The sequence below is a fragment of the Epinephelus lanceolatus genome, chromosome 22 (assembly GCF_041903045.1).
Source record: "Epinephelus lanceolatus isolate andai-2023 chromosome 22, ASM4190304v1, whole genome shotgun sequence".
Classification (NCBI taxonomy): domain Eukaryota; kingdom Metazoa; phylum Chordata; class Actinopteri; order Perciformes; family Serranidae; genus Epinephelus; species Epinephelus lanceolatus.
The window spans coordinates 13811073-13837774 of record NC_135755.1 but is presented as its reverse complement, the minus strand read 5'-3'; the positions used below and the strand labels follow the sequence as shown (position 1 = coordinate 13837774).

Genomic DNA, 26702 nt, shown 5'->3' with positions numbered 1-26702 from the left:
TCTAGCTCCTCACTTTTTCAAACGTGTATTGCAACTACGGTAGCCGCTGTGTACCAAAAAGCTATGATAACATTGATGAAATCATGTCATCCGATTCTTCATGCGACTCGTGTTGACAAACCCCCTCCTCACCATGCTGGCTGTGTTTACAACATAGGACTGTTGGGGTGGGTGTAAATCGAAACAAACCAATCACGTCTTGTTTTTTGACAACTGACAAGTGGCTCAACCTCACACACCTCATCCCTCTCCTCGCATCACTACGCTGCTGACAACAGCGCTGGCCTGTGATTGCATTGGCCTGCTGGCCTGCCTGTTGGGAAAAAATGACAGGCAGGCCAGCAGGCCAATCACAGCGTCACTTTTAAAACCTTTCTCCTTCAGCAGATCTCTCCACCTGGGAAAAGCTACCCCTATGTTGACCCACGTTTTTTAAATTTGCCGTTCACGTTGCCTTTTTGGTTCCCTTTTGCGCTTTCTTGGCGACGAGGATTCCGTCTCCCGTGATGCTACATATGCATGATCCTGCATTATGCTCAAAGAGTGGGACTTTGTTTCAAATTTGCCGGGGTTGTAGCAAAGCGCCTCCGTCGGCTCCTCAGTCACGCAGCGCTGGCCTGGCTCTCAACGAAAACGCCGAAGGCGGGGCTACATGTCCCTTGCTGGCGGATGTATTTTCAAGATGGCGAAAAATTATGGAACCCCCAAGAAGACTTACCAGCACAATATACAAACAAATCGGACATTCTCCTATTACGAGAATAAGTCAGATTATTGGTGGAGGTAATAATACACCAATGATGACGTTGATTTTTGCCAATAAACAACTGAAAATGCTGCACACTGTACCTTTAAAGTTGGCACCTAAACAATTCAAGAAAGCTGTCTGTTTTTACGTCCACAGTATTATGTCCATGAATTATCTGAGTGAACTGCCCACTGATATTTGGTGATTTTGATTCTATTTTTTCTCTGTCTACTTGCAAATATGGATGTCTGCCACTGTGTACAATCTTATCTTTGGTGTCTTTTTTCTGGAGAGTGCCTTGATCCAGCCCCTCTGAGGGGCCCCTCTCAATCTCACTCCTGCTGTTTATGTACAGAATTTGTGTGTGTGTGTGTGTGTGTGTGTGTGTTAGTTTACAAATAAACAGCAGAAAGTTCTTAAAGTTTTGTTACTTTAGTTTTAACGTGGTCTCATCCCTGCATATTCTATTTTGCCACTGGGGCAGAAGTTCCAGGCGTTTCTAAAACAACACTGGGGGCAGTTGTTGTATCTCGATGCACAACTACTTGGTTAGTAGTCTACAGTAAATTACTGGCTCCTGAGTTGCATTAATACTTAATTATATAACACTCAAATATGTTCAAACTGCCTAAAGTGTAATGTAAAATAAAATACCAGAGTATAGGCTATTTCTTGCCTGCTGGGCCAGACCTGTGCAGATATGAAACCACGCATCTCTAAAAAGTCAACTTTTCATGGTGTCAGAAAAACAGCCCTGTTGTCAGCTGTCAGCCGAGGAGGTTTTAAAGAGTTTATTTAGCTGGAATACATCTGTTTAAACCAGTTTATCACAAATATTAAAAATCCAAACACTTAATAATGTGTGGTTTTAACTGGACAAGAAGAGAATGAAAAACTTTAAGTGATAATAATTGATCTCTGATGAGAAATTCATCCTTAATAATTGAATCCCTTCATAAAGTTTCCCTTTAACATGAATACATCCAAGAGATTTAAAAAACACAAGTCTGAAGAGTGAATTACAGTAAGTGTTTCCAGGAGAGGCTGACAAGATTTAAGTTGGTAAGTTTTCTTTGAGGTGTTGGTGCTGTCTCTTTAATTTCAAGAATCAAAGTGAAAGTATTTGTCAGCTCGTCAGTTTCTGTGTTATTTGACGTCGAACACAACCTGCCGTGAAGCCTTTTTATTTACTCCCGTACAAACAAAACTTTGTGTGAAGAAGGAAGGAGTCAACAACTTTTACCGGTAAAAAAAACCACACACATACAGAGGAAGAATTGTAATCAACTGTGAAGACATAATAGATATTTAATGACGTGCATTATCGCCTTTATACACGCAGGCAGAGACGAGAGGAGCGCAGCAACTCGCCACCAACAGCACAGACATGGGAATCCTGCTCGAGGTGTGTGTCATAAGGAGAGAGTTGAGGATCATCAACCTGTGTGACACCGAGGGGCAGCTTAGCAGCATCACAGTGCTGCAGCTGAAGGAGAAGATAATAGAGCAATTTGGTTACCAGTGGCAACCATCAGGTAACATCACTTTGAGTTATACGTGACTTACATCTGTTTACGATTGAAACATCCACTTTGTTTATTATTATTATTATCATCATTATTATTATCATTATTGTTGTTGTCTGTTAAACCAAAGTTCTGTGCAAGTCGGTGTTGCGTGGGGTCGTGTAGTAACCCACGACTGCAGGTCCAAGAAGAGCAAATTAAAAATCACATTTTTTAATAACCTTTGTTGATTTCTTTTGAAAAGTGTTGTCAGTGCCTGTTGACTCTCTCTCACACTCTGTATGTGCTCCTGTATCCTGTGTGTTTCTAGATCTCTGCCTAATCTGCGATGGCAGGGAACTGGAAGAACCTGCTTTGCTGTCACAGTGTGGAATCAGACACATGTCAACAATTCTAGTGGTTCAAAGAGTAGGCCTACCTGGGGGAGGCCCACTTCCGGTGAGAGGAGATTTATTTCGGGTGATATCAGCTGAATTGAGCCATCAGGTAAAATGAGCCATTGACGGTTTGAGCCTCCTAGCTTTCTAAATTCCAACAGACAATGGCTGCACATTATTTCAAATTGTTGTTACAACTGGACTTGACAAAAAACAATTGAATTGATTGGTCTATGGTTGCTGTGGTGGGTGGGGCAATGCTTCACATCCAGCCTGCTGAGGAGAACTGTGAGGTGAGTGAGTGGCCTGGCAGAAAACAAATTCCTGAAAATGATAAGGTTGATAAATCTGTAAAAAGCAGCCATACTTCTAGATGAGTGGCTCCTTTTAGCTGATCAGGTGGCCCATTTTACCAGAACACTGCTCACCTCAAAAACGTGGGACAGCTGATGTTTCAAAAGCTATAGGACCTGAACAACTATATTCTATTATATCAATTCAACAATAAAATAAAAGTAAATAAAAGTGATTTGCCAAAAAGTGGCTCAATTTAGCTGATGTCACCTATTTTGAAATAGGGACAATGCATATTAATGAACACATACATGAGTATATGCAAATACACCAGATTGTAGCCCAGGGCTAATTTCCATCTGTTATCCCTATAGGCAGGTTGATGTAAAAATGTGTTGAATGTCAAAAGCGTATACAGTACAAGATAAGTCCAAAACATTCAGTGCAGTAAAATACAGTGCAAAAAGGAGTTTGAGTGGGGGACTGTAAGTAATGTAGAGATGAAGATGAGACTGCAGCAGTGCAAAGTCCTGTTCATGATTCTTGTTATGCTGTATAGAAAGAATGGATGTGAGTGAACATTAATAGCTCTTGGTGTAAAAAAAATGAGTCACGTTAAAGTTCCATTAAATCAGGGAGTAGGAGTCTGTCAAGGGTGTATATTGAAAACGAGGCTGCAACAATGCAAAGACCAGTAAGTTATTGTTGGAGTTGTGCTGAGATGGATTGAAAAATGAGTGAAAGTTTATTAAAGTGCTGCAATAGTCACACTAATGTACTAGTGTACCCATACCACTGCACTGGAATGGGTGACAAGGATTGGAAAAACAAAAGTATGGAAAATATCCATATTTTTAATACTACTCCCGATTTGTCTGTTTCCTACTGGGACACATTTTAACATCACACCAGAGCTGCACTTGAGCTGCACAGGTGCCCAAACAGTTAGCTCCAAGACACTCTGCTGTGATTTCAGTGTAAAAAGAAACCTGATCCTGAGTAAAGGCAAGGCAAGTTTATTTGTATAGCACAATTCAACACAAGGTAATTCAAAGTGCTTTACAGAGACATTAAAAGCAACAAGACACAATTTAAAACAATAAAAACAATCGATTAAACGGGAAATAGAAATTGAGAATGATAGTGATAATAATAAAATACAGTAACATAAAATAAAAACAGGCTCAATACATTGAACAGTCAGGATAAGAAAAGAAGTAGAACAATAAAAGGCATAAATCAGCAGTGTGTAGTTAAAAAGTACGAGCAGTAGAATACAGCAGGTAAGTATTTAATCTAAGAGTACGCTTCAGTAAACAATAGTGTTTTTAGCCCTGATTTAAAGGAGCTGACAGTTTGAGCAGACCTCAGATCTACAGGAAGTTTGTTCCACAGGTGTGGAGCATAATAACTGAATGCTGCCTCACCTTGCTTGGTTCTTGTTCTTGGAACACACAACAAACCTGTTCCAGATGACCTAAGGGGTCTGGATGCTTCGTAGGGAACCAGTAGATCAAGCACGTATTTTGGTCCGAGACCATTTAGGGCTTTGTAGACCAGCAGTAAGATTTTAAAATCTATTCTTTGACTCACAGGAAGCCAGTGTAGCGATTTAATGGCCGGTGTTTGTAAGGACTCTGGCGGCAGCGTTCTGAATCAGCTGCAGCTGTCTGATTGATTTTTTGTTAAGGCCTGTAAATAAGCCATTGCAATAATCCAACCTACTAAAAATGAATGCATGAATAAGTTTTTCCATGTCTTGTTTAGACAGAAACCCCTTAATTCTAGCTATATTTTTCAGGTGGTAATAGGCAGATTTAGTAATAAACTTTAAATGGCTGTTGAAGTTCAGGTCTGAGTCAATTATAACACCAAGATTTCTAGCTTGATTTGTAGCTGTCAATGACATAGAGCCAAGGTGGGCGCTGATCTTTGCCCTTTCATTTCTAGGGCCAAAAATTAATACCTCTGTCTTTTCTGGATTTAGCTGGAGAAAATTCTGGCACATCCAGTCATTGATTTGATGAATACAGTTACTCAATGAGAGTAAGGGATTGTAGTCGTGTGATGACACTGAGATATAGAGTTGTGTGTCGTCGGCATACGTATGATAGGAGATGTTGTGATGTTCCATAATCTGGGCTAGGGGTAGCATATAGATGTTGAATAGAAGTGGTTCGAGAATGGACCCTTGAGGAACCCCACATGTGATCGTAGTTCGCTCAGATTCATGGTTACCAATTGACACAACAAAGTCCCTATCTTGTAAGTAAGATTTGAACCATTGTAGCACAGTGCCGGTGAGTCCCACCCACTTTTCCAATCTGCTAAGTAGTATATTATGATCAACTGTATCAAATGCAGCACTGAGATCTAGTAATACCAGGACAGAGGATTTGCATGCATCATTATTCTGATGGATATCATTTAAGACTTTGATAAGTACAGTCTCAGTGCTGTGATGTGGCCGAAATCCAGACTGAAATGTGTTAAAAAGATTATTTTGCATCATAAAAGTATGGATTTGCTGAAAGACAACCCTTTCAATGATTTTCCCCAAAAATGGCAGATTTGATATTGGCCTATAGTTACTAATTGTTGTGGCGTCCAGATTTGATTTTTTTAGGAGAGGTTTTATTACTGCAGTTTTCAAGGCCTGGGGAAACTGGCCTGCTTTAAGAGAAGTATTTATTATCTGCAGTACATCTGGAGCTATGCAGTTAAAAATGGTTTTAAAAAAGTTTGAAGGCAGAATATCAAGGCAGCATGTTGTGGGCTTTAATTTTGAAACCGTTTCTGTTAGAGTTGTGCAATCTAGGAGGCTAAAATGTCCTAGATTAACTGGAGGACAGGAAGGCACAAGTGTTATCATTCCTGAGCTGGAGCTGCACACTGCCTGTCTTATCTGTAATATTTTGTTTGTGAAGAAGGCTGCAAAGTCATTACATGACTTGTTAGACAGTAGTTCAGGAGGGAGTGATGTTGTGGGGTTGGTCAGTCTGTCCACTACAGAAAAAAGTGTGCAAGCATTATTACTGTTTCTATTGATAATCTCTGAAAAATATGATTGCCTAGCATTCTTTAGTTCCTGGTTATAGTTGTGAAGACTCTCTTTATAAATGTCGTAATATACCTGGAGTTTGTTTTCTCGCCACCTGCGTTCAGTTTGTCTACATACTCTTTTGTATTCTTTAACCAGTGTGGCGTTTCTCCAGGGTGCCTTTTTCCTGCCTGACATAACTTTGGTCTTAATTGGGGCGATAGAATCAGTAACAGTCATAACATTGGAACTAAAACTGCTTACAAGGTCATCAACTAGAGCTGAGGGCAGGGTTTGTGATGGTGTAAAACCCAGGGTAAATAACGCACAGGTGTTATCATTTATATAACGCTTTCTGATCACCTCTGCTTCACTTTTCATAGGATTAGCAAGGGTGGTCATTTTGAATGAAACACAGTAATGGTCAGATAAAGCAACATCGTTCACCACAACCTCAGAGATATTAAGACCTTTGGAAATAATTAGATCTAATATGTGTCTTCTGTTATGTGTTGGTTCTGCGACATGCTGAGAAAGCCCAAAGTTATCCAGAATATTTAACAGTTCCTTAGCACACCCATCTGTAAGATTATCAACGTGAATGTTAAAATCTCCCACTAAAACAACACAGTCAAATTCCATGCACACAATAGACAGCAATTTGGCAAACTCATCAAAAAAACCTTGCATCATATTTGGGGGGTCTGTAGATGGTCACTAAAATTGCTCGACAGGGGGATTTTAACTGAGTGGCAACATATTCAAAGGAGTCAAATTGACCATAAAACATTTGCTTACACTGGAAGCTGTCCTTGAACAGAGTGGCAACTCCGCCTCCTCTCTTATGTATTCTTGCTTCACCAAAGAAACTAAAATTTGGAGGGGCTGTCTCAATTAAAACTGCTGCACTATTTTCCTGACCGAGCCAAGTTTCAGTTAAAAACATAAAATCAAGTTTGTGCTTGTTAATAAAATCATTGATTAAGAAGGATTTGCCAGCCAGAGACCTGATATTTAGAAGTGCTAGTTGTGAAATGTTATCTGGCATAAGTTTAGAGACAGACTGTGTTTGACATGAGATACAGTGGTGGAAAAAAGTTTTCGGACACCCTTAAAATTTTACACAATCTCAAATATTATCATGAAATATTTGTGGAAAAATCTTTTTTGTGTTTCAAAAGGTGTGGCTGCATTAGACAGATAGAAACAAATACAAATTATATTTTTTTGTTTATTGTTTACAAGAAAAACTAACAAAACTAAATTCTTGACAGTTTCAATATGTCAGTTCTCAACATTGTCAGTATCAAAGTCAACAAATAACAGAGAATGTGTTCAAAACTGAACAAAAAATAAATAAACCATCACATCATCAAATTAATATTTAGTAGTCCTGCCATTGGCACGTAGTAGAGCTCTAATCCTGGTTGGCATGTTCCCCACGAGCCTTTCACACTGTTGAGGGGTAATCTTGTCCCATTCTTCTTGAATTACTGCTTTTAATTCTTCTAAATTCTTTGGTTTATGCTTTGAAACAGACCTTTTGATAATCCACCACAGATTTTCAATGGGACTCATGTCCGGGGATTGAGCTGGCCACTCTAAGACCTGGATACTGTACTCCTGCAGCAAAGTTCTACTGGCCTTGGATGTGTGGCAAGGGGCATTATCTTGTTGAAACATCCAGTTTTTACCTCGACGGAACAGTGCACGCGCAGAAGGGAGCATGTGGGTTTCAAGAATGGTACAATACTTGGTAGAGTTCAATGTGCCATCACAGACAGTGAGATGACCAACACCAGCAGCACTCATGCATCCCAAAACCATGATACTGCCTCCACCATGCTTGACGGTAGGTACTGTACATGCTGGAGATAATGCTTCGCCTGGCCTTCTGCGTACCCTCACATTAGTAGGAGGAAGATAAAGCTGGAAACTGGACTCATCTGACCACAAAATCTTCTTCCAATTCCTGGCTGTCCAGTTCTTGTGTGCCTGGGCCCAACGACGCCGGGCTAACCTCTGTCTCTCATTGATCAGGGGCTTCTTGATAGCCTTGTAGGACCTTAAGCCATGATCTAAAAGTCGGCCACGTACAGTGCGGGTGGAACGCTGGACACCAGTTTGGTTTGACCACTGCTGCTGAAGCTCCTGTGATGTCATTCAGCGGTTTTGCCTGCACATGCGGATCAGGATGCGGCCATTTCTTGCTGAAGAAACCCTTGGACGCCCAGATCTTGGTTTGTCTTCCAAGCTGTTGGTTCGTCTGTATTTCTGCAGAGTGTATCCAACTGCTGAAGGACTGCATCTGCACTTCCTGGCTATCTGGCGGCAGCTGTACCCTTCCTGGCTGAGAATCTTTATCTTCAGGCGTGTTTCCTGCGTTAGGTTCCTTGTTTTAGCCATTTTTGTGTCTGAAGAACTTTCAAATGTGCTGGCTTTATGTAGACACGAAGCTTGGCAACAAGAATTGTGTCTTTTAATAAAAAGAACGACCTTCATCACTGGTACCTAAATGACCCAATACTCAAAATTTCTTATGTATTTTTATGGAACCAATCAATTTTAAGTTTTTAATGGCTTTTTTAGCATTTATTTAGTATTTTGGCTGTTACTGCACTAAAAGAAATTGCACTTGAAGACCTAAGAGTGACTCTTAATGCAATATTTCACAAATGCATGGGGTGTCCGAAAACTTTTTTCCACCACTGTACATATCAGATTTGGTGGGTTGACTGTCCTTGATTTTCTGCAGTTGTTTTTATTCTGTCCTATCTCTTCTTTTCTTGACATTCTTGCTGGGACAGAGACATTCTCTGCAGGTTTCTTGTAATGTGGAGGACAGAGTCACAGACCATGACGTCATCATCATGGGAGGCGGTTGTTGTTTTTGGAGCAGTAACTGTCTGTCTGTCTGCTCCCTGTGTGCTGACCTTCCTGCTTATCAGTGCATATATGTTCTGATAAGATGACTCGATGGTGTGACGTATGTTGCAGCCAAGATGTCTGGAGCCAAGGTTGTTTGGGTGAATCCCGTCTGACATGAAGCGGCTTTTCATGTTCCAAAAAATATTAAAATTGTCAATAAATCCAACCTGTTGCTCGAGGCAGGCTGATGACAGCCAGGTACTTAAGCCAAGGAGTCTGCTGAAGGACTCACAACCTCTGCCGAGTGTTAGGATAGGTCCAGAGATGAAAGACACTCCTGAGTGAAGTTTTTTAAGTGTTTCCAATAAAAACAAAAAGTCTTTCTTTAGGGTCTCAGACCCAGATTTATTCATGAGGATGTCAAATGAGCCAGCATGAATAACAATCTTCTTAATATGTGGCTGTGTAGACATGATGTCTGGGAGCATAGCTGCCACCTCTCTGACTGATGTGTTATTCACAGTTAGATTTTCAGTCCTGGCCATTTCCACCTGCCTCGTTATAAAATCCCCAATCAGAATAGTGTCTATCCTTTTAGCTTTGTTTTTGGCAGAATGCTCTCTGGCTCTTGGCCTGGCACTGGCTTGTGACCCGTTAACTTTGATATTGCTCAGTTTCATAGTCTCACCTTTATGAGTTAAGCGACTCTGTTTCCTCTGTTGCTGCTCTGTTTCCATGGTGTTTGCGAGGGGCAGCTGTTAGCCGGGAGGGGAGCTGCCGGCAGAGGATGACTCCCGGACTGGGGAGACGTGGGACGGGCTGCATCATCCTTGAGCTCATCAGAGTCTGGTGCTTCGACCCGCGATGACAGAGGCTCAAATCTGTTGGAAAGGCTGAGGTGGGATGAGAGACCGACGCCGAGCGAGGTCCTTTTTTTGCTCCGTAACACCACCTCCGACCATTGCGGCTTACGACGGGGCGTTGAACTGCTGGGCTGCGGAGGAGAGGAGGTAGGATCCCAGGCTACTGTGTCCTGAAGAGCAGCTTTTAACGAGGCGATCTGTAGAGACTGCTCGTGAGCCACGTCCAGGGTGTTTGTCAGCAGCTCAGATTGGGACTTGAGTTCCGCTGACAGCCTTCGGATGTCTTCCTTGAGGTTGGCAATGATCCTGTTTTTCTTAACGAGTTGCTGGTTTTCATCGGGAGGGCTGGATGTAGCCATTAGCTTAGCAAACCAAGCTAAGTTGTTACAGGTTGCTTCACAAGTCGGCTCCACTCAGGCTTGTACTGTGCCTCAGCCCTGCTCACACAGTACTAAAGTTGTGAAAAAGTGGTGAAAATATGGCAGTAGTCCTCTGTATCTCTCGTAAATTAAGGTCCCAATGCTTTATAAGTATCCAGGATCTACTTTCTGTAGCTTTTAGCAGGAAAAAACAAGAATGAAAGCAAAAGAATGTAAGCAAAGCGGAGCGCAAGCAGCAGAGCGTCTGCACTGTAAGAAAGCTGGAAGCAAAAGTATAGAAGATTTTACAGACTATTGTCACAGTTACTGTGGATTAATAATTGGATTTAAATTGTGCTGTATGTGTCTGCTGTTTGAAGTGTGCATGAACAGAGACAGGATCGCCTTGAACCTTGAACCCTTTGGATCTAGTTCAGGCAGGCGGTTAGCAAACAGTAACACACAGTGCCACAAAAACACCACACACATGCCGAGGAGGAATATTAATCAACTGTAAAGTCATAATAGATATTTAATGATGTGCATTATCGCCTTTATACACGCAGGCAGACATGAGAGGAGCGCAGCAATTCATCAACAGCAGCACAGACATGGGAATCCAGCTCGAGGTGCGTGGAATAACGGGAGAGAAGAAGACCATCGACCTGTGTGTTGGGGAGTTGCTTACGGGCATCACAGTGCTGCAGCTGAAGGAGAGGACAATAGAGGAGTTTGGTTACCAGTGGCAACCATCAGGTAACATCACTTTGGGTTATACATGACCTACATCTGTTTACGATTGAAACAGCCACTTTGATTATCATAATTATTGTTATTGTTGTTGTTGTCTGTTAAACCAAAGTTGCGTGCAAGCCGGTTTTGCGTGGGGTCGTGTAGTAACCCACGACTGCAGGTCCAAGAAGAGCAAATTAAAAATCACATTTCTTAATAACCTTTGTTGATTTCTTTTGAAAAGTGTTGTCAGTGCCTGTTGACTCTCTCTCACACTCTGTATGTGCTCCTCTATCCTGTGTGCTTCCAGACTTGCACCTATTCTGCGATGGCAGGGAACTAGAAGAACCCGATCGGCTGTCACAGTATGGAATCACTCACATGTCAACAATTCATGTGGTTAAGTTGCTACTTGGGGGAGGGGGAAGACCGCCTCCGGTGACAGGAGATGGTGGAATGGGTGACAAGGATGGAAAAAACTGAAGTATGGAAACTATCAGGTTTTTTTTAATACTCCTGTGGGCATATCTGTTCCCTACTGGGACACATTTTAACATCACACCAGAGCTGCACAGGTGCCCAAACAGTTAGCTCAAAGACACTGCTGTGATTTCAGTGTAAAAAGAAACCTGATCCTGAGTATAGAAGATTTTTCAGACTATTGTCACAGTTACTGTGGATTAATAATTGTATTTAAATAGTATTGTTATAAGTGTTGGGGAGTAACTAGATCCATGTAGCCTAACTTGTCACATGTAATTAAAATACAAAATAAAAGTAGTCTGTTTCAGTTACTGAGAAATAAATGTGACTGAATTACATCTACTAATCAAAATGTTAGTGATTACAAAGGAGTCACGTCTATGCTTTGCATCTTTACGCCGTGCAGGAATGTCTTCTTTTGGCATATTTACGGACAACGCAGGGCAGCAAAGGCGTCGGGACAAATTCGAGTGTAACACCAACAAGTGTATTTTTAAAAGACACAATGCACAATGCATGACACGCTGGCCCTGAACATCCAAAGTTGATGCAGATCGGCACCTAGCACGTCATATTTTGATAGAAGCAGTGATATTTGACAAGTTGGGATGAGAACGCATTGGTTCGAATGGTTTCCATGTGCATCATATCTTTTTGGTTTTGTCCTATCCTCTACACGTTTGGTCTTAAATGCAGGTGAGATTCAGCTCTTTCCAAATACACAACACCAAAATACGCATCAATCTCCCACCTGATCAAGTAAAAGGCCCTGAGAAGGAACAGTCATAGGGTTGGAGGGTACGGGACAAACTGCATTTACAGTAGTCTGTTTACACACAGTGTTGCTGCTAATAGATCTTTAGTCTTTACATGCTGGTTTGTACAAGATGTTTGCTTACACTAATATTTACAATACACAAACTGGCTCAGTGCTATGTGGAATGGCAACACATTACAATGAGGAGGGCCCCAAACCAGCTCCAGGTTGTCCCCTCAGGATTCCAGTCGGACAAACTAAAAGTACAGACCTGAGTAACTTATCAGTATTTGGATGTTAGAGAATCAGAATATTTTTTAAACAGTTGTTTGGGGATGATCTGAGTTGAACCATGTTTTATGACTTATTTTTGTTTGTCTTTTACTCTTTAACTGTTGTCGTGGCAGCAAACTTTTAACCAGCACACTCAAATCATATGTAGTGACCCATTAACAACAGATTGTTTGTTAATAAATAATTCGCGGCCATTGGACAACGCTGGGTAAAAACCCTAAAATGTGTCCCCTAACTCTAAAAGTGTTTTTTAAAGATACTTGTGATGTGTCATTGTGTGTATAGGTTAAAGGAGCTCTTGTTTTAGTCATAAAATGTAAAGAAATGTTGACAAATGTTTCATTTTTGTTGATTTTTTTCTGTCTCTGTTGCATATTAAAGCTCTTGCCCAGTAATAAGACCTGCTGTCAGTCATCTTTGCTCAGTGTAATTTTTGGATTGACCTCTAGATGGTGTTACACCTCCATTATACATCAACACAAGTATCATCACGCAGGCATTACACTTACATACCTAAAGGGGCAAAAACTGACCAATATTCAACTATGCTACTGCATGTAAACTATATATTTAATATTTTATACTGCATGTGGATAAATGTTAATATGTAGCTGTTATTTAATTCTGTCCAACATACAGGAAATGTATTCACATATATACACCTCTTGTCTCCAGGCACTCATGAAATTCAGACACATATCAATTCAATTACATTTTCAATTCAGTTGTATTTATAAAGCCCAATATCACAAATCACAATTTGCCTCACAGGGCTTTACAGCATACGACATCCCTCTGTCCTTAGGACCCTCACAGCGGATAACGAAAAACTCCCCAAAAAAACCCTTTTAACGGGGAAAAATGGTAGAAACCTCAGGAAGAGCAACTGAGGAGGGATCCCTCTTCCAGGACGGACAGACGAGCAATAGATGTCTTACAGAACAGATGAACATGATAATTAACAGTGATCTGTATGACACAATGAGACAGAAAGAGAGACAGAGACAGAGAGAGATGTAGGACAGACGGTAATGACAGTAGCTTACAACAACATTAATGAAAGTAATAATATTATAATTATGGTTGTTAGTATATGTATGTGACAGTATGACTCATTATAATAGCAGTAGCAGGAGGCATCAGGCAGGACCACGGCAGCAGCACAACCACACACGTCACACCACCCAGGCACCGCTGCGATACGAGGTAACCTGCAAGACAGTGGAGCATAAACGCGCCGGAGTTGAGCTGAGTTAGCAAGATGCAGTAATAAGACGTGAATTTTATCAAATGAGGAAGAACCAATTTTTCGCAAACTTAGGAGAGACAGACTAGACCTATGTCAGCCTAACTAGAGGCTGGTCCAAGGAAAGCCTGAGCCAGCCCTAACTATAAGAGCCAGCCCTAAGTATAAGCTTTATCAAACACATTCAATCAAACTTAGGAGAAAAGGTGCTCTGTGTATTAAAGGAGGTCCCCCGACAGACTAGGCTTATGTCAGCCTAACTAGGGGCTGGTCCAAGGCAAGCCTGAGCCAGCCGTAACTATAAGAGCCAGCCCTAAGTATAAGCTTTGTATTTGAATGTTCTGCAGTAGCCTAAGAAACACAAATATAGACACACAGACGAACATCACAAAATTGGTTGTGACGGTCATCGCGCATGTTGACAGTGGGAAGAATGTAGAGATCGACCTGTGTGACACTGAGGAGCAGTTAAGGAGCATCAGAGTGCTGCAGCTAGAGGAGAAGATACTGGAGAGAAGAGATGACCTTGGATTAACGGGTAGACCTTTTTGACTGTACAGGGGACCTATGCCTACATGACAACTGAAATACCAACTTGACAAGCTCAGGTTGTAGGTCTGATGCCTATATCAAACAGTTTACATTAACATTAAGTTGCTAAAGTCAAATCCTGTGCGAGTCAGCAAGTTTTGCCATTAGGGACTGTTAATTATTTATGAGAGGGGAGGGAGGGGGTGGTGTAAAACAGGGGAGACACTTCAAATAATTTTTTTAAGAGCCCCCTTTTCATTGATGCCCAGCGTCACTAACAGCAGACAAAAGAGGATACCTAGTGTGTAATATGTAGACGTGAAATTCCACTGACAAAGCGGCAATAAAACCTAAAGTCACACCTCTGCTAAATGATAAAGAACATTCCCACAGACAGTTGCCAATACAGAAACTGAGTCTAGAAATCAAAGTTGGTGGAAAGGGTGACAAGGAGGGCAAAAATCGAAGCATGGAAAACATCACGTTCATGCAACCCTACTCTGGATATATCCATTTCCTTCTGACACCCATTTGAATAGCAAACCAGAGCTGCACTTTTCAGCAGCACAGGTGTCATAGTGGTTAGTTTAAAGGAGAAGTCCAGTATTTTGCACTTTGAGCCCCATTTCTGGGTTGTTTATAATGAAATGGAGTGGTTAAAAACCAACATTTTGACGATTGCTCCTTTTCTGAGAATTTGGCTTTCCCCTGCCTGGCTTAACACTGCTGCCTATGGCCATGTGTGAACCTGTCCCTAAAACCACCCTAAACATTTGTTTTCAAAGCCATGAAACTCGTCGCAATCTGTGGTTTCCATCCATGTTTTCGCTATTCATCTTGATTGTGGAACTATATTTTCAGCTGCCTCACACCCGTGCGTAAACTTCCGCTTGATTGTTCGTTTGACCCTACGGCGTTATACACTCCAGCTGCTTGATGGCGATAATACTCCTTTATGTGGGTGTCGCCAACCAGCAGGAAAAAATTGCAATGTAATGGGACACAGAAAAGAAGCAGAAGAAGTATACTTAGGTTCAAATCGGTAACCACAGCTGTCGAAATCAATTTTGAATGCGTCATCATCCAGAATCCACCTTTCAAAATCCATTGTGCAGTTCTTTAAACTTATTACAAAACGTCTTCATTCGTTCTCGTTCTTCCTCCAGGAGTGCACACAGCACTGTTGAGCCGGCACTTTCGCTGAGCTAAAAGACTACAACCTTGTCGTAAACAACCATTTCCGGTGGCAAAGTACTACCAATGGATCGTGAGGCTTCCGATAAAACGTCAATGGATTAGACAAAATGTCAAATAAATCATCATGGAAACCACAGTTTGCTACAATTTTATGTCACAACATCAACGAACACCACTGACCACTCGGTGAATTTCATGGCTTTGAAAATGAACGTTTAGGGTGGTTTTAGGACAGGTTCACACATGGCCATAGACATGTGTATATCTGCCTGTTAAGCCAGGCAGGGGAAAGCCAAATACTCTGAAAAGGAGCAATCATCAGAATTTTGGTCTTAACCACTTTATTTCATGTGTAACATGCCCCTGATGTTAAATTCAGACAAAACTGAAGTTATTGTTCTTGGCCCCAAACAACTCAGAGACTCTTTATCTGATGACATAGTTTCTCTAGATGGCATTGCTCTGGCCTCTAGCACTACCGTAAGAAACCTCGGAGTAACATTTGATCAAGATTTGTCTTTTAATTCTCATTTAAAACAAACCTCACGGACTGCATTTTTTCATCTGCGTAATATTGCGAAAATTAGGCCTATCCTGACCCGAAAAGATGCAGAAAAATTGGTCCACGCTTTTGTTACCTCAAGGTTGGATTACTGTAACTCTCTATTATCAGGTAGCTCTAGTAAGTCCTTAAAAACTCTCCAGCTAATTCAGAATGCAGCAGCACGTGTACTAACAGGAACTAAGAAACGAGATCATATTTCTCCTGTTTTAGCTTCTCTGCACTGGCTCCCTGTAAAATCCAGAATTGAATTTAAAATCCTACTGTTAACTTATAAAGCTCTAAATGGTCAGGCTCCGTCATATCTTAGTGAGCTCATAGTGCCATATTATCCCACCAGAACACTGCGCTCTGAGAATGCAGGGTTACTCGTGGTCCCTAAAGTCTCCAAAAGTAGATCAGGAGCCAGAGCCTTCAGCTATCAGGCTCCTCTCCTGTGGAATCATCTTCCTGTTACGGTCCGGGAGGCAGACACCGTCTCCACATTTAAGACTAGACTTAAGACTTTCCTCTTTGATAAAGCTTATAGTTAGGGCTGGCTCAGGCTTGCCCTGTACCAGCCCCTAGTTAGGCTGACTTAGGCCTAGTCTGCTGGAGGACTCCCCATAATACACCGGGCACCTTCTCTCCTTCTCTCTCTCTCTCTCGTATTCTATTACTGCATCTTGCTAACTCGGCCATTCTGGATGTCACTAACTCGGCTTCTTCTCCGGAGCCTTTGTGCTCCACTGTCTCTCAGGTTAACTCATATCGCAGCGGTGCCTGGACAGCGTGACGTGTGGTTGTGCTGCTGCCGTGGTCCTGCCAGATGCCTCCTGCTGCTGCTGTTGCCATCATTAGTCATTAGTCATACTTCTACTGTTATTATACACATATGACTATTGTCACACATGTATACTGCCAGATATTAATACATACTTTCAACATATTGTACCACAGTAGCCAGAACTATAACTATAATATTATTACTTTCAATAATGTTGTTGTAAGCTACTGTCATTACCTGCATCTCTCTCTCTCTCTCTCTCTCTCTCTCTGTCTCACACACTCACACACACACACACACACACACACACACACATTGTGTCATACGGATTACTGTTAATTTATTATGCTGATCTGTTCTGTACGACATCTATTGCACGTCTGTCCCTCCTCAGTTGCTCTTCCTGAGGTTTCTACCGTTTTTTTTCCCCGTTAAAGGGTTTTTTTGGGGGAGTTTTTCCTTATCCGCTGCGAGGGTCCTAAGGACAGAGGGATGTGGTATGCTGTAAAGCCCTGTGAGGCAAATTGTGATTTGTGATATTGGGCTTTATAAATAAAATTGATTGATTGATTGATTAAAGAGATTCTGTGCCACCACCTGTTGATATACACTGCCTGCCAAAGCCTTTTGTGTCATCACTGACTCATGAGTACATTTTTCTATTGATTGATCAGAATTTGTTTTTTTTTTTGTTTGTTTGCAGTTGAAAAAGTCTAAAGTGAATCCCCTAACTCTGAGAGTGTGTTAAAGATGTTTGTGGTGTGCCATTGTGTTTAGGTCAAAGCGTTTATTGTTTCAACCCTAAACTGTACTGTTGTTCTTTTTATTTGCACACATAAAACTGAATGAATAAGATGTGTCAGGACGAGGTCAATAAGCCTCCCCTTAACTTAAAGAGAAAAATAGACAATGACAAAAGAACTAAACTAACATTATATAGTAAAATATTTTAAAAAAAAACACACACACTAAAACTCTCAAATTTACCTGTCGAGTATTATATGAATGCATTTGTGGATTAAATTGAAAGAAATTGCTAAATGATGTTGGTAGAGAAGATATATATTTATACATAAACATATATCTGATGAATATATATATATGTATATCATACTAAAAAAAGATTGTTGCCAATTTTACAAATCTTTTTTACAGCAAATAAAGCTTATGCAGATTTTAGGAATATGTAATAGCCCAAACAATATCACCGTAAAATAGGGATAAATCATGGAATAATATAAAGCCAATAAACAAGAAACATTTACAAAACTTTGTAATTTGCTGGTGTTCCACAGCGACTTCACGATTTTGTTACAAGTAAAATGTATATGTTTTCAGATTTAATGAAGAAATGTTTGAAATTTTGTTGATTTTTTTTGTCTTTTGAAACCTGAGCGAATCGGCTTTATTTCTTTCAAACACATGGAAAGAGAGCAATGAGCAATTAAAAAAATGTTACCCCTAAATTATAAAGAAATTACAAAAGTAAAAATATAAGAAAATTACGTGAAAATTAGGGGAGAAGAAAGTTACAAAAAAAGAAAGAAAAAACAAGGACAGAAAAGGAAAATTATAGTAATTCTGTAATATAATTTTAAACATGTAATTGGGATCATTATAGATATAGTTTTTTGGACATTTCTCCCTGGCTTATTTTAAATAATTTTCTAAGTACTGTAAAGGCGGCGCACTAGACGGACGTATTTCTCTCCTCTCCGCTACACTTAAGTAAATCCTGTTATAGCCCTTAATTGTTGCAGCTGTAAAGCTGCTACATCATCTCTACAACACTCCGATGTCGTCTGCACCGGGAAAAAATAGTAGACTTCGTGCAAAAAATCCGCAAACAAGGATATCAGACTACAGCTCAGCTGAGATTAGCTGCGAAGCTAGCACTAAAGCTAACGACATGCCGGACGAGGCTGCTTCAAGCAGCGGAGAACTGTTTGATTCTCAATGCTATCAAAGACTTAAAAACAGATTTCTCAATCAGATTTGAGAGAGTGTACAGAGCCAATGCAAACACGGACGTCTTTATTTCCAGCACTGAATATGATGTCGTTAGCCTCCATGCTAAAGTTCAGTCACTCGAGGATAAGAAAAAGGAGCTCCAAGACAAGTTATAGACCTTGAAGCACGGTCCAGACGCTCAAACCTGAGGCTGGTTTATCTACCAGAGAAGGCGGAGGGGGACTACGCCTGCTCATTTCTCGAAAAGTGGATACCGAAGGCACTGCGGCTCAGAGCACCTGGTGGGTTTACACTGGAGAGATCTCACCGTGTTGGCCAGAGATGAGAGCCTGGCGCTCCTGCGCGAACAATGATAATGAAGTTTCTGAATGACAGGGACAAGGTGGCTGTCTTAAGAGCAGCCTTGTAATGACTTGTGAAAGGCATCTGAACGCAGCACAAGACAAAGGAAATTGATCAGCACTTCTCCAGAGGTACAACTTGTCATCAGCATCATTGTTCAGTGTTATATTTGAGATTAACCTCTAGATGACGCCTAAGCCCGTCTTTAGATCAATACAGGTATTACACTTTCATGCCCACATGGGCAAAAACTGTCCAATATACAGCTATGGTTCATGACTGTATATTAAATATGTTTTTGATATTTTGAAATTTACATTGCATGTGGGTGAATGTTATTAGTTTTGCTGTTGTCTAACCCTGTACAGCATGTAAGAGATGTATTCACATGCATGTTAGACATCAAACCATTCTGCGTTCGTGTAAAGGGAAACTTTATTACGTGATGCAGTTGACAATGATGAACTGTTATTGAGAGATCAATTCTAAGACAGCAACTTTCAGAGGCAACATCAGAAACAGTGCAGTATACGAGAAAATGCAGCACATACTTTTACTACGCATATACGTCTATACGGCTACACTTTTGGCTTCAGTTGCAAAGAGAATATTGTAATCAAACCATGAAATCCAACAGGAAACGTACAGCATAGCGTGACAGAGGAAGGCAGCAAGCTACATCACAAGAACGTAATGTGTGCAAATTCTCTCTTAGTTTCTGTGCCAAACAGGTATGGAGGTTTGTATGGGAGCCACACCATCACTGCAGGCGATGAAGTAAGAGCTCGTCTTCAGGCACTCAGGAGTGAGCTTCAGGCACACAAAGCAGAACTCAATCTGACAGCGAGGACAGATGATGTTCTTACAGCCCGTTGTGTCATGCGCCACCTTCAAGCCACAGGTGGGACAGGCCCGGAGTGAGGGACAGGCGTCGACCCCTTGCACCTGACTGAGGTTGGTGGTGCCACATTTCTTGAGGGCCTCGAGGTCGAGGTTGATGCAGCCGTCGTTGTCGCAGCGGTCAGAGCGTGGAGCCGCACCTTTCCACAGCTTCAGACACTGCCAGCAGAACTCGTAAGCGTTCTTGTTGTCTTCTGTGCAGACAGTGCAATACACACTGAGGTTACTCGGGTCTTTTCTCTCCACGTAGGTTTTGCACCCAGGGCACTGTTGGAAAGGGAGCGAGAAACTTTTAGGCAAAGGTTTGGCATGTAAGAATGTACGCTTATTGGCGTTCTTGTTGAGTTAGACGAGAAGATTGTTACAATCTTCTCGTCTAACTGTGCAAGACAGTGAATAAGCGTTTCCCCTAAATTCTTCCTTCAACTCCTGTAAGTTATTTGTGTTATCTGCTTATTGCTGGATGTTGCAAAGAGAAACTATCTCTGCTGAACGTTTTTTGAACACCAGGGCACTCACTTCTTTAAAATCACAGTATTCTGTGGCAGCCAGAAGCGCCATTTTCTCTTCAAAGTACTGCATCTCTTCAGCTGTCAGCACTGCCAGCCTGCGCACTTCTTGATAAGACCACTCTTCATCACACTTCTGCAGGGTGCCATCCTCTAAAGCAGGGCACTTAAATTTGTACTGGCCCTGAAATTAAAAGCAGAGGTTGTGTTATATTGCCAGTTGAATATGTGGGGAAAACTATCTGGGGAGCTGAGCATCATTTGTATGAAAACTCTGGCCAGTCGCCAGAATAAAATGTTGGCATTGTATGTTTCTGCAAACCAGAGACATGTAACATCTGTACATTTCCTACATATGACGTAGTTCAGATTACATGTATGAACTGAGTTTCTCATCAGGTGGATGAGGGGATGGTGGATGGCATGACGTCATGACAAGATTACTGCCAAGCACCAAAGCTGACCACTGTTTGAGATCAGTTAAAGTAGGTGTATTTAAAGACAGTTTAGGACATGTCCAGCTGTGTGTGTAGTGACAAAAGGGAGTGTTTTTAATGAGAGATCAGGGTGTATCCAGCTGTATTTCTAGCAACAAAATCGGGTGTTTCTAACAAGTGTTCGGGACGTGTCCACCCGTATTTGTAGTGACAAAAGCAGGTGTTTTTTAAACAGAGTTTGGGACGTGTCCAGCTAGGCTTTTAGCAACAGGAGGACGAGGGGATGGTGAATGATATGACGCCATGACGAGATGCCTGCCAAGCACCAAACAGTAGCTGACCACTGTTTGAGACCAGTAAAAGCTGGTGTATCTAAGTGAGTTTTTGTAGTGACAAAAGCAGGTGTTTTTCATGTGAGAGATCTGGGGCCTCATTTATAAAAGAGTGCTTAGGATTCATACTAAAAGTCGACTTGCGCCCAAAAGCTGGAAATGGCATGCGCCAAAAAATAATCTGATTTTTAAAACCGTGTGCACGCACACTTGCACGCAATGTTCTCTTTATAAATCACAGACCTCCTGCAGTTGTGCACACCCAGATCCGCCTCATATTCCGCCCTCTACACGCCCTAATTCAACCATAAATGGTCATGCAAATCACCTCATGAATGCGATCTGCATATAAATATGCAGATCGCATGCGAGTGTTCTCTAGTTGTGAGTCACGGCGACAGCTGTGAGAAACGAACCAAAAAACGGAAATTCTCTGAGACTGAGCTAGAGACCCTTTAACGGGAGGTGGAGGACTGAAGAAAGATTTTATTTGGTGGCCACAGCAGCGGGATCACTAATAAAAGAAAAGCGGAAAAAAAGTGGCAACACATCAGCGCTGCTGATGCTGTCAGCTGTGTCTGTGGGACTGCACAGACAGTGACAGAACAAAAAAAAAAGTGGTCTGATCTAAAGGTAGACCAAATATTTCTACTCCTTTACCAACATGTAGTTAATGTGTTGCTTTTAAATTTGAGGATGTTTGACATTGATGTGCGACATAAAGAATCACATTTATTAAAGGCGGAGGCAAAAAGGAGTATGTGCCAGTGCCATCTTGCGCAATTACGCACGAGGGTCACTGCAGTATTTATATGTTTATGGCAATTAGTCTGATCAGACACCCGGCCTGAATTAGCTACAGCATGAACCAGTGGTATCCCTGTCCCAAAATACAACGTGTAATTTGAAATACAATTCAAAGATTAAAGTGTAATAGGCAAACACGTTTCTTCATGCCGGTTTTGTCATGAACAGCACATGTCTAAGTAGGGCTGATGAAATGAGTGTAACGGTTGTGCTTAATGGCTGTATTTCGAGACATGATAAATGCACTGGAAATATTTAGCTAAATAAATAAATATATTCCATGCAGTCGCGCCGTCCTCTCCCCCTCCTGCGCTCACAGAGTGGACAATGAGACGTTAGAGGCAGTGTGGATTAAATACGTATTTAGAAAGAATTTCAATTCAGGATTTGAGTTGGATTTCACAGCGTTTTTATGAAACAATTATCACTCACTCCAAGCGCAAAATAAGGCTGCTGGATTTAATTTCAATGACAACGTGGATCTAAGGTGGATATAGCGTGACATTAAATTTGTGTGAGACATCAATAAAAATCTGACTCCACTTCTCCACCTCGCCGTCTGCGTCGCCACTTCCCAGTTTCTCCAAAATGTGCGCACGCATGACTCAGAGTTTGCTTACAGGTGCGCACATTCTCCCGCCAAGTTTATTTTTATAAATCACAACCTTTGCCTGGTAAGTGGCGTACACCACTTTCAAGCCCCGTTTTGTGCGTAAGCAAGCTTTATAAATGAGGCCCCAGGACATTTTCAACCCTTTTTGTACTGACAAAAGCAGGTTATTTTAACGAGATGTCCGGACATTTCCAGCCGTGTTTGTAATGACAAAAGTGGGTGTTTCTTAATGAGAGTTCGGGATATGTCCATCCATTGGGGGTTTGCAGAAACATACAATGCCAACATTTAATCTGGTGATTGGATTGTGTTAACCTAAGAAAGGTGTTATTCATAATAACACATTGATTTACGTTAACAATAAGTAACAAATTTAGGTTTGGATCCCATTTCTACCTCTTAATTGGCAAAAATGAAACAACCTAAATAAACTTTAAGGAAAAGTGTTAATCTGAAGGAAATATGTGACAAAATAAAACATTAATAAGACAATAAAAAGAAGGGCTCAGTGCTTACTGGTGGTGAAATGCAGTGTCGGAAACAGCTGGAAAGTAATTCTTGGGATACAGGTTGGAAATTAACTTATCTAACATGGAGGCTCACATGCTGTCAGTAAACATAGTGGAAAGTACCTGATCCAGCAGGCTGCGACACCACCCAGTGAGAGACTCTGGAGTGACGGCGTGACCACAGGACATCTCTGCTCGGAGACATTTGTCTCCCTCCTCTGGAGCTGAGATGCAACAAGTAGAGCAGACAATGAACTCACCATCACAGAATTTAAGTCTCACATATTACTCTCTTGTTACATATCAACAAAGCCAAACATAATGCATGCAGCTCCTTTAATCGGCTGGACAACACAGACACATGAGGATACTGCACAGTGTGACAATATGAATGCATTAAACCATTGTGTTTGCTTACGCAGTGGATCCAGATCATCCGGTCTGTTGACAAATTTCAGAGTCGTGTCTTTGGGGTCGTATCTTTTCTCCTCTTGACCCTGTGTACTCATCGTGCTTCGGATCAGCTCCTCTGTCCTCCGTCGACAAACTTCTCTTCCTCTCTGCACTCTGGAACTGAGAAACTCAGAGGCTGGCTGCTGCGCCACCTTCACTGACTCCACCAAGTTTTGTTGTTTTTGTTTTATTACTTTCACTTTTCCTCCTCTCTGGCTTTTACAAAAAGTCACGTGCATGCAGTGACAAGAAAATTAGACGACACATTTCTTGTGTTTATTTGAATTCACATTCAGTTTTATTGACAAAGAACAGAATTTATTTAGGATTTATTTAATTCCAGCATACTCAAGGGCAGCTTTGATTCATGTCTTTATTTGTAGAAATTGTTTCTGTTACTGCATTGTTTTGAATTTGAACATAAACTCCCAAAAAAATCAAAAATTAAGTGTTCAGTATTAGTTTGAATAAGATTAATACACTGTTTCACAGCAGTTTCTTATATGCCAACCACCTGTTTCACAAGATTCTTTGGTCTGATGACAAACACTGCTGGAGTGTCAGGTGATTTCCAGTAATCATCTCAGCACCGCTTGCAGTTTTAAGGTTCTGTGTGGAAATGCTGCTCGGACATCATGATGCAGACTATAGTGGACAAACTCCACAGTGACCAAAATGTAGAAGTGGTGAGGCTTTTTGAGTTCATGGAAGGACTGACTGTTGTGAACTGTTTGAGTGCAGTCAGTAAAGCTATAAAGGAAATGATAGGTGCAGAAATCATGTGCACGACACTTGCGCACCTGCACAACAACACTTAAAGCAATGACATAGAATAAATATTGTGAATAATGATAATGATATCAACTTTACGACGAAAGTGAAAGTATCTTCAACCCCCCCCCCGTCAGAGTGTGTTGATCAGTTGAAACAACACCCTAAAGTGTCATTACACTTCTCAGCGGCAGAGCCGACAGCTGTGCAGCAACTTCTAAACGCCAAAACAGCGCAGAAATGGGAAAAATCTACCAGGTCGTGGTGCATGGATTCAGAGGGGAGAAGGTGACCATTGACCTGTGCAACACGGAGGAGCAGATGAAGAGCATCACGGTGCTGCAGCTTAAAGACAAGATAGCAGAGAAGGTTCCCGCGAACAAAGGTAAGCCATAATTATACATTAAATGCTGTGCAGCCGACGATGGAGCTTGTTTTTATTTTCACGATTTTAAACTTCATCCTATGTCCATTATTATTTCATGTCCACATTCAAGCCTACAATCAGCTGGAAATGAACAGATTGTGAGTCAGTGCCAGACCAGAATATTTAGCCGCGCAGAGACAGACGCCGGACTGCTTTCCCACTTCCACGTGTCTCCATAAACCAATACTCATTTGGAAATATTGTTTGCATCTCCCACACCGCGGCTTTGAAAATTAATGTAAGCAAATTTGACATGCGCTTTGATGCCGCGTGAACATGCCGTGCGCAAAGAGCGCAGAGGAACGCGCAGCCGCTGCACTGCACGCGTCTGTTCTGCGGGATTATTAGAGGAGTTGGCATCATGTGACTATGTAGAAAGGAAAGAGGAGCAGAAGCAAACGAAAGAGTGGGGAAGAGGGGAGGGCAGCACGCGCTTGAAGCCTGGTTGTTGTGATTGAACATGAAGTATGTCCAAAATCAAATATGTCCACCTCTGTGTGACGCCCCAGGCAGCTGCTAGTGCCCATGGGAAGGTCCACCTCTGCATATTGGCCTTTTGAACTTGACCTCACAAGTACATTTACCTTTAAAGTGACAGGCTGTATGACTTTTGCTTTGAATGACTGTAATTGTGTTAATTTGTGTCTTTCTGTGTGTGTGTGTGTGTGTGTGTGTGTGTGTGTGTGTGTGTAGGGGTGGAGGCCATTCGGCTGATCTTCACCGACAAGGCCCTGGATGACGACAAGAAGAAGCTGTCTGAATATGGAGTCCAGCACATGTCTATCATCTTAATGGTGTTGAAGGTTCCTGGAGGAATGACAGCTTGACAGAGACCATCTCCTTCTGCTGCTTCCACTGCCACTGCCGCCGCCGCTTCATATATATTTACTCTTGACAACATTGTTTACAAGTTTTAAATCATTCCTGTGTTGCCTGTTTTATTGCGATGATCACTTGTACGAAATAAAATCAAGTATTTGTAATGTCTCAACTCTGGTTAAGTGTGCACCACTATTTTAGAGGGCAAGCGTACGCCGGCGGCGACGGAAGTACTCGGATCCTTTGCTTTGGTACAGATACAATGGTTTAAAAACACTCCATTACAAGTGAAAGCCCTGCGTTCACAATGTTACCAAGGTAAAAGTATATGAGTGTTTTAAAAGTACACGTTATGCTTTCATAATTTTGTTCCGTTTTAATCACCAGTGATAATATAAGAACATTTTAATGTTGTAATTCATCAATGTGGAGCCAGTTGTAGATACTTCTAATACTATTAAGTAGATTGGTAGCCTATTATAGTACTGTATCATTAAGGCACATCATATCCTTTTCAGGCTATGGAAAAAGTGTCAGATAAATGTAGTGGACTAAGAAGTACAATATTTGCCTTTGAAATGCAGTGGGGTTAAAGTATTAAGTAAATAGGCCTCACTGATGTGTCTGACAAATAGCTTTAATCCCTGACCATCAGTGTCCCTGACTGATGAACAAAGTCAACCATGGGTCCCTGCGGGGCCACTTAGAGTCAACAACAATGTAATAAACAGAAGTGATCCCATCTGTAAAATGAATTCTTTCACCAGTGGCGTCGTTAGGCCTCGGTGTCCAAGGCTTTAGCCCTGAATGTTTTATCGATAGCCCCAGATCTGTACAGGCTATACATAGCCTATATTGCAAATAAAAAAAAAATAGGCCTTGTGATAAAAAATAGAGCATTAGCATCAAAATATTTCAACTACCAAAAGTAAAAGTAATCATAAAAGGGCCCATTTCAGATTCATACTGGATTATAATGAGTGATGCACTTTAATATACTGCTGGATATTCGAATGTAAGATAAAACGTCATGATTTCAGTCGTTGATTAGGGTGTATTGTGTGTTGTTAGTCTGAGAGTAAGAATAAAGTATCATAAAATGGAAACACTGAAGTAAAAGTACCTCAAACTTGTTAACATAAATACATTTAAAATCTGTTTCTTAGTAC

General features: G+C 41.3%; 3 protein-coding genes across 3 annotated transcripts; 2 read left to right on the top strand and 1 right to left on the bottom strand.

The window, feature by feature from the left end:
* Positions 1–1885: 1885 nt before the first annotated feature.
* LOC144459793 (polyubiquitin-like) lies at positions 1886–12733 on the top strand. The gene is made up of 5 exons (XM_078164444.1): positions 1886–1993; positions 2091–2283; positions 2585–2712; positions 10642–10831; positions 11118–12733. Exons 2-5 carry the CDS (start codon positions 2136–2138, stop codon positions 11288–11290), a joined length of 639 nt encoding a protein of 212 aa, XP_078020570.1. The 5' UTR covers positions 1886–1993; positions 2091–2135; the 3' UTR covers positions 11291–12733.
* A 6640-nt stretch (positions 12734–19373) lies between these two features.
* Positions 19374–23700, bottom strand: LOC117246282 (E3 ubiquitin-protein ligase RNF19B-like). The gene is made up of 4 exons (XM_033610136.2): positions 23482–23700; positions 23187–23287; positions 20376–20549; positions 19374–20123 (listed from the first exon to the last, which is right to left on the bottom strand). The coding sequence occupies exons 1-4, from the start codon at positions 23570–23572 to the stop codon at positions 19668–19670; spliced, it is 822 nt and encodes a 273-aa protein (XP_033466027.2). The 5' UTR covers positions 23573–23700; the 3' UTR covers positions 19374–19667.
* A 755-nt stretch (positions 23701–24455) lies between these two features.
* On the top strand, positions 24456–25705 carry LOC117246373 (uncharacterized). Its single transcript, XM_033610234.2, has 2 exons — positions 24456–24672; positions 25408–25705. Exons 1-2 carry the CDS (start codon positions 24528–24530, stop codon positions 25539–25541), a joined length of 279 nt encoding a protein of 92 aa, XP_033466125.1. The 5' UTR covers positions 24456–24527; the 3' UTR covers positions 25542–25705.
* The last annotated feature ends 997 nt before the right edge of the window (positions 25706–26702 follow it).

Coding starts and splice junctions, on each gene's coding strand:
- LOC144459793 (XM_078164444.1), top strand. CDS start 2,136: ATGGGAATCCTGCTCGAGGTGTGTGTCATAAGGAGAGAGTTGAGGATC. Junction 2,284..2,584: donor TTACCAGTGGCAACCATCAG/GTAACATCACTT, acceptor GTGTGTTTCTAG/ATCTCTGCCTAATCTGCGAT. Junction 2,713..10,641: donor CTGGGGGAGGCCCACTTCCG/GTGAGAGGAGAT, acceptor TTATACACGCAG/GCAGACATGAGAGGAGCGCA.
- LOC117246282 (XM_033610136.2), bottom strand. CDS start 23,572: ATGAGTACACAGGGTCAAGAGGAGAAAAGATACGACCCCAAAGACACG. Junction 20,550..23,186: donor GTCGCAGCCTGCTGGATCAG/GTACTTTCCACT, acceptor TTTTAATTTCAG/GGCCAGTACAAATTTAAGTG. Junction 20,124..20,375: donor AATACTGTGATTTTAAAGAA/GTGAGTGCCCTG, acceptor CCTTTCCAACAG/TGCCCTGGGTGCAAAACCTA.
- LOC117246373 (XM_033610234.2), top strand. CDS start 24,528: ATGGGAAAAATCTACCAGGTCGTGGTGCATGGATTCAGAGGGGAGAAG. Junction 24,673..25,407: donor GAAGGTTCCCGCGAACAAAG/GTAAGCCATAAT, acceptor GTGTGTGTGTAG/GGGTGGAGGCCATTCGGCTG.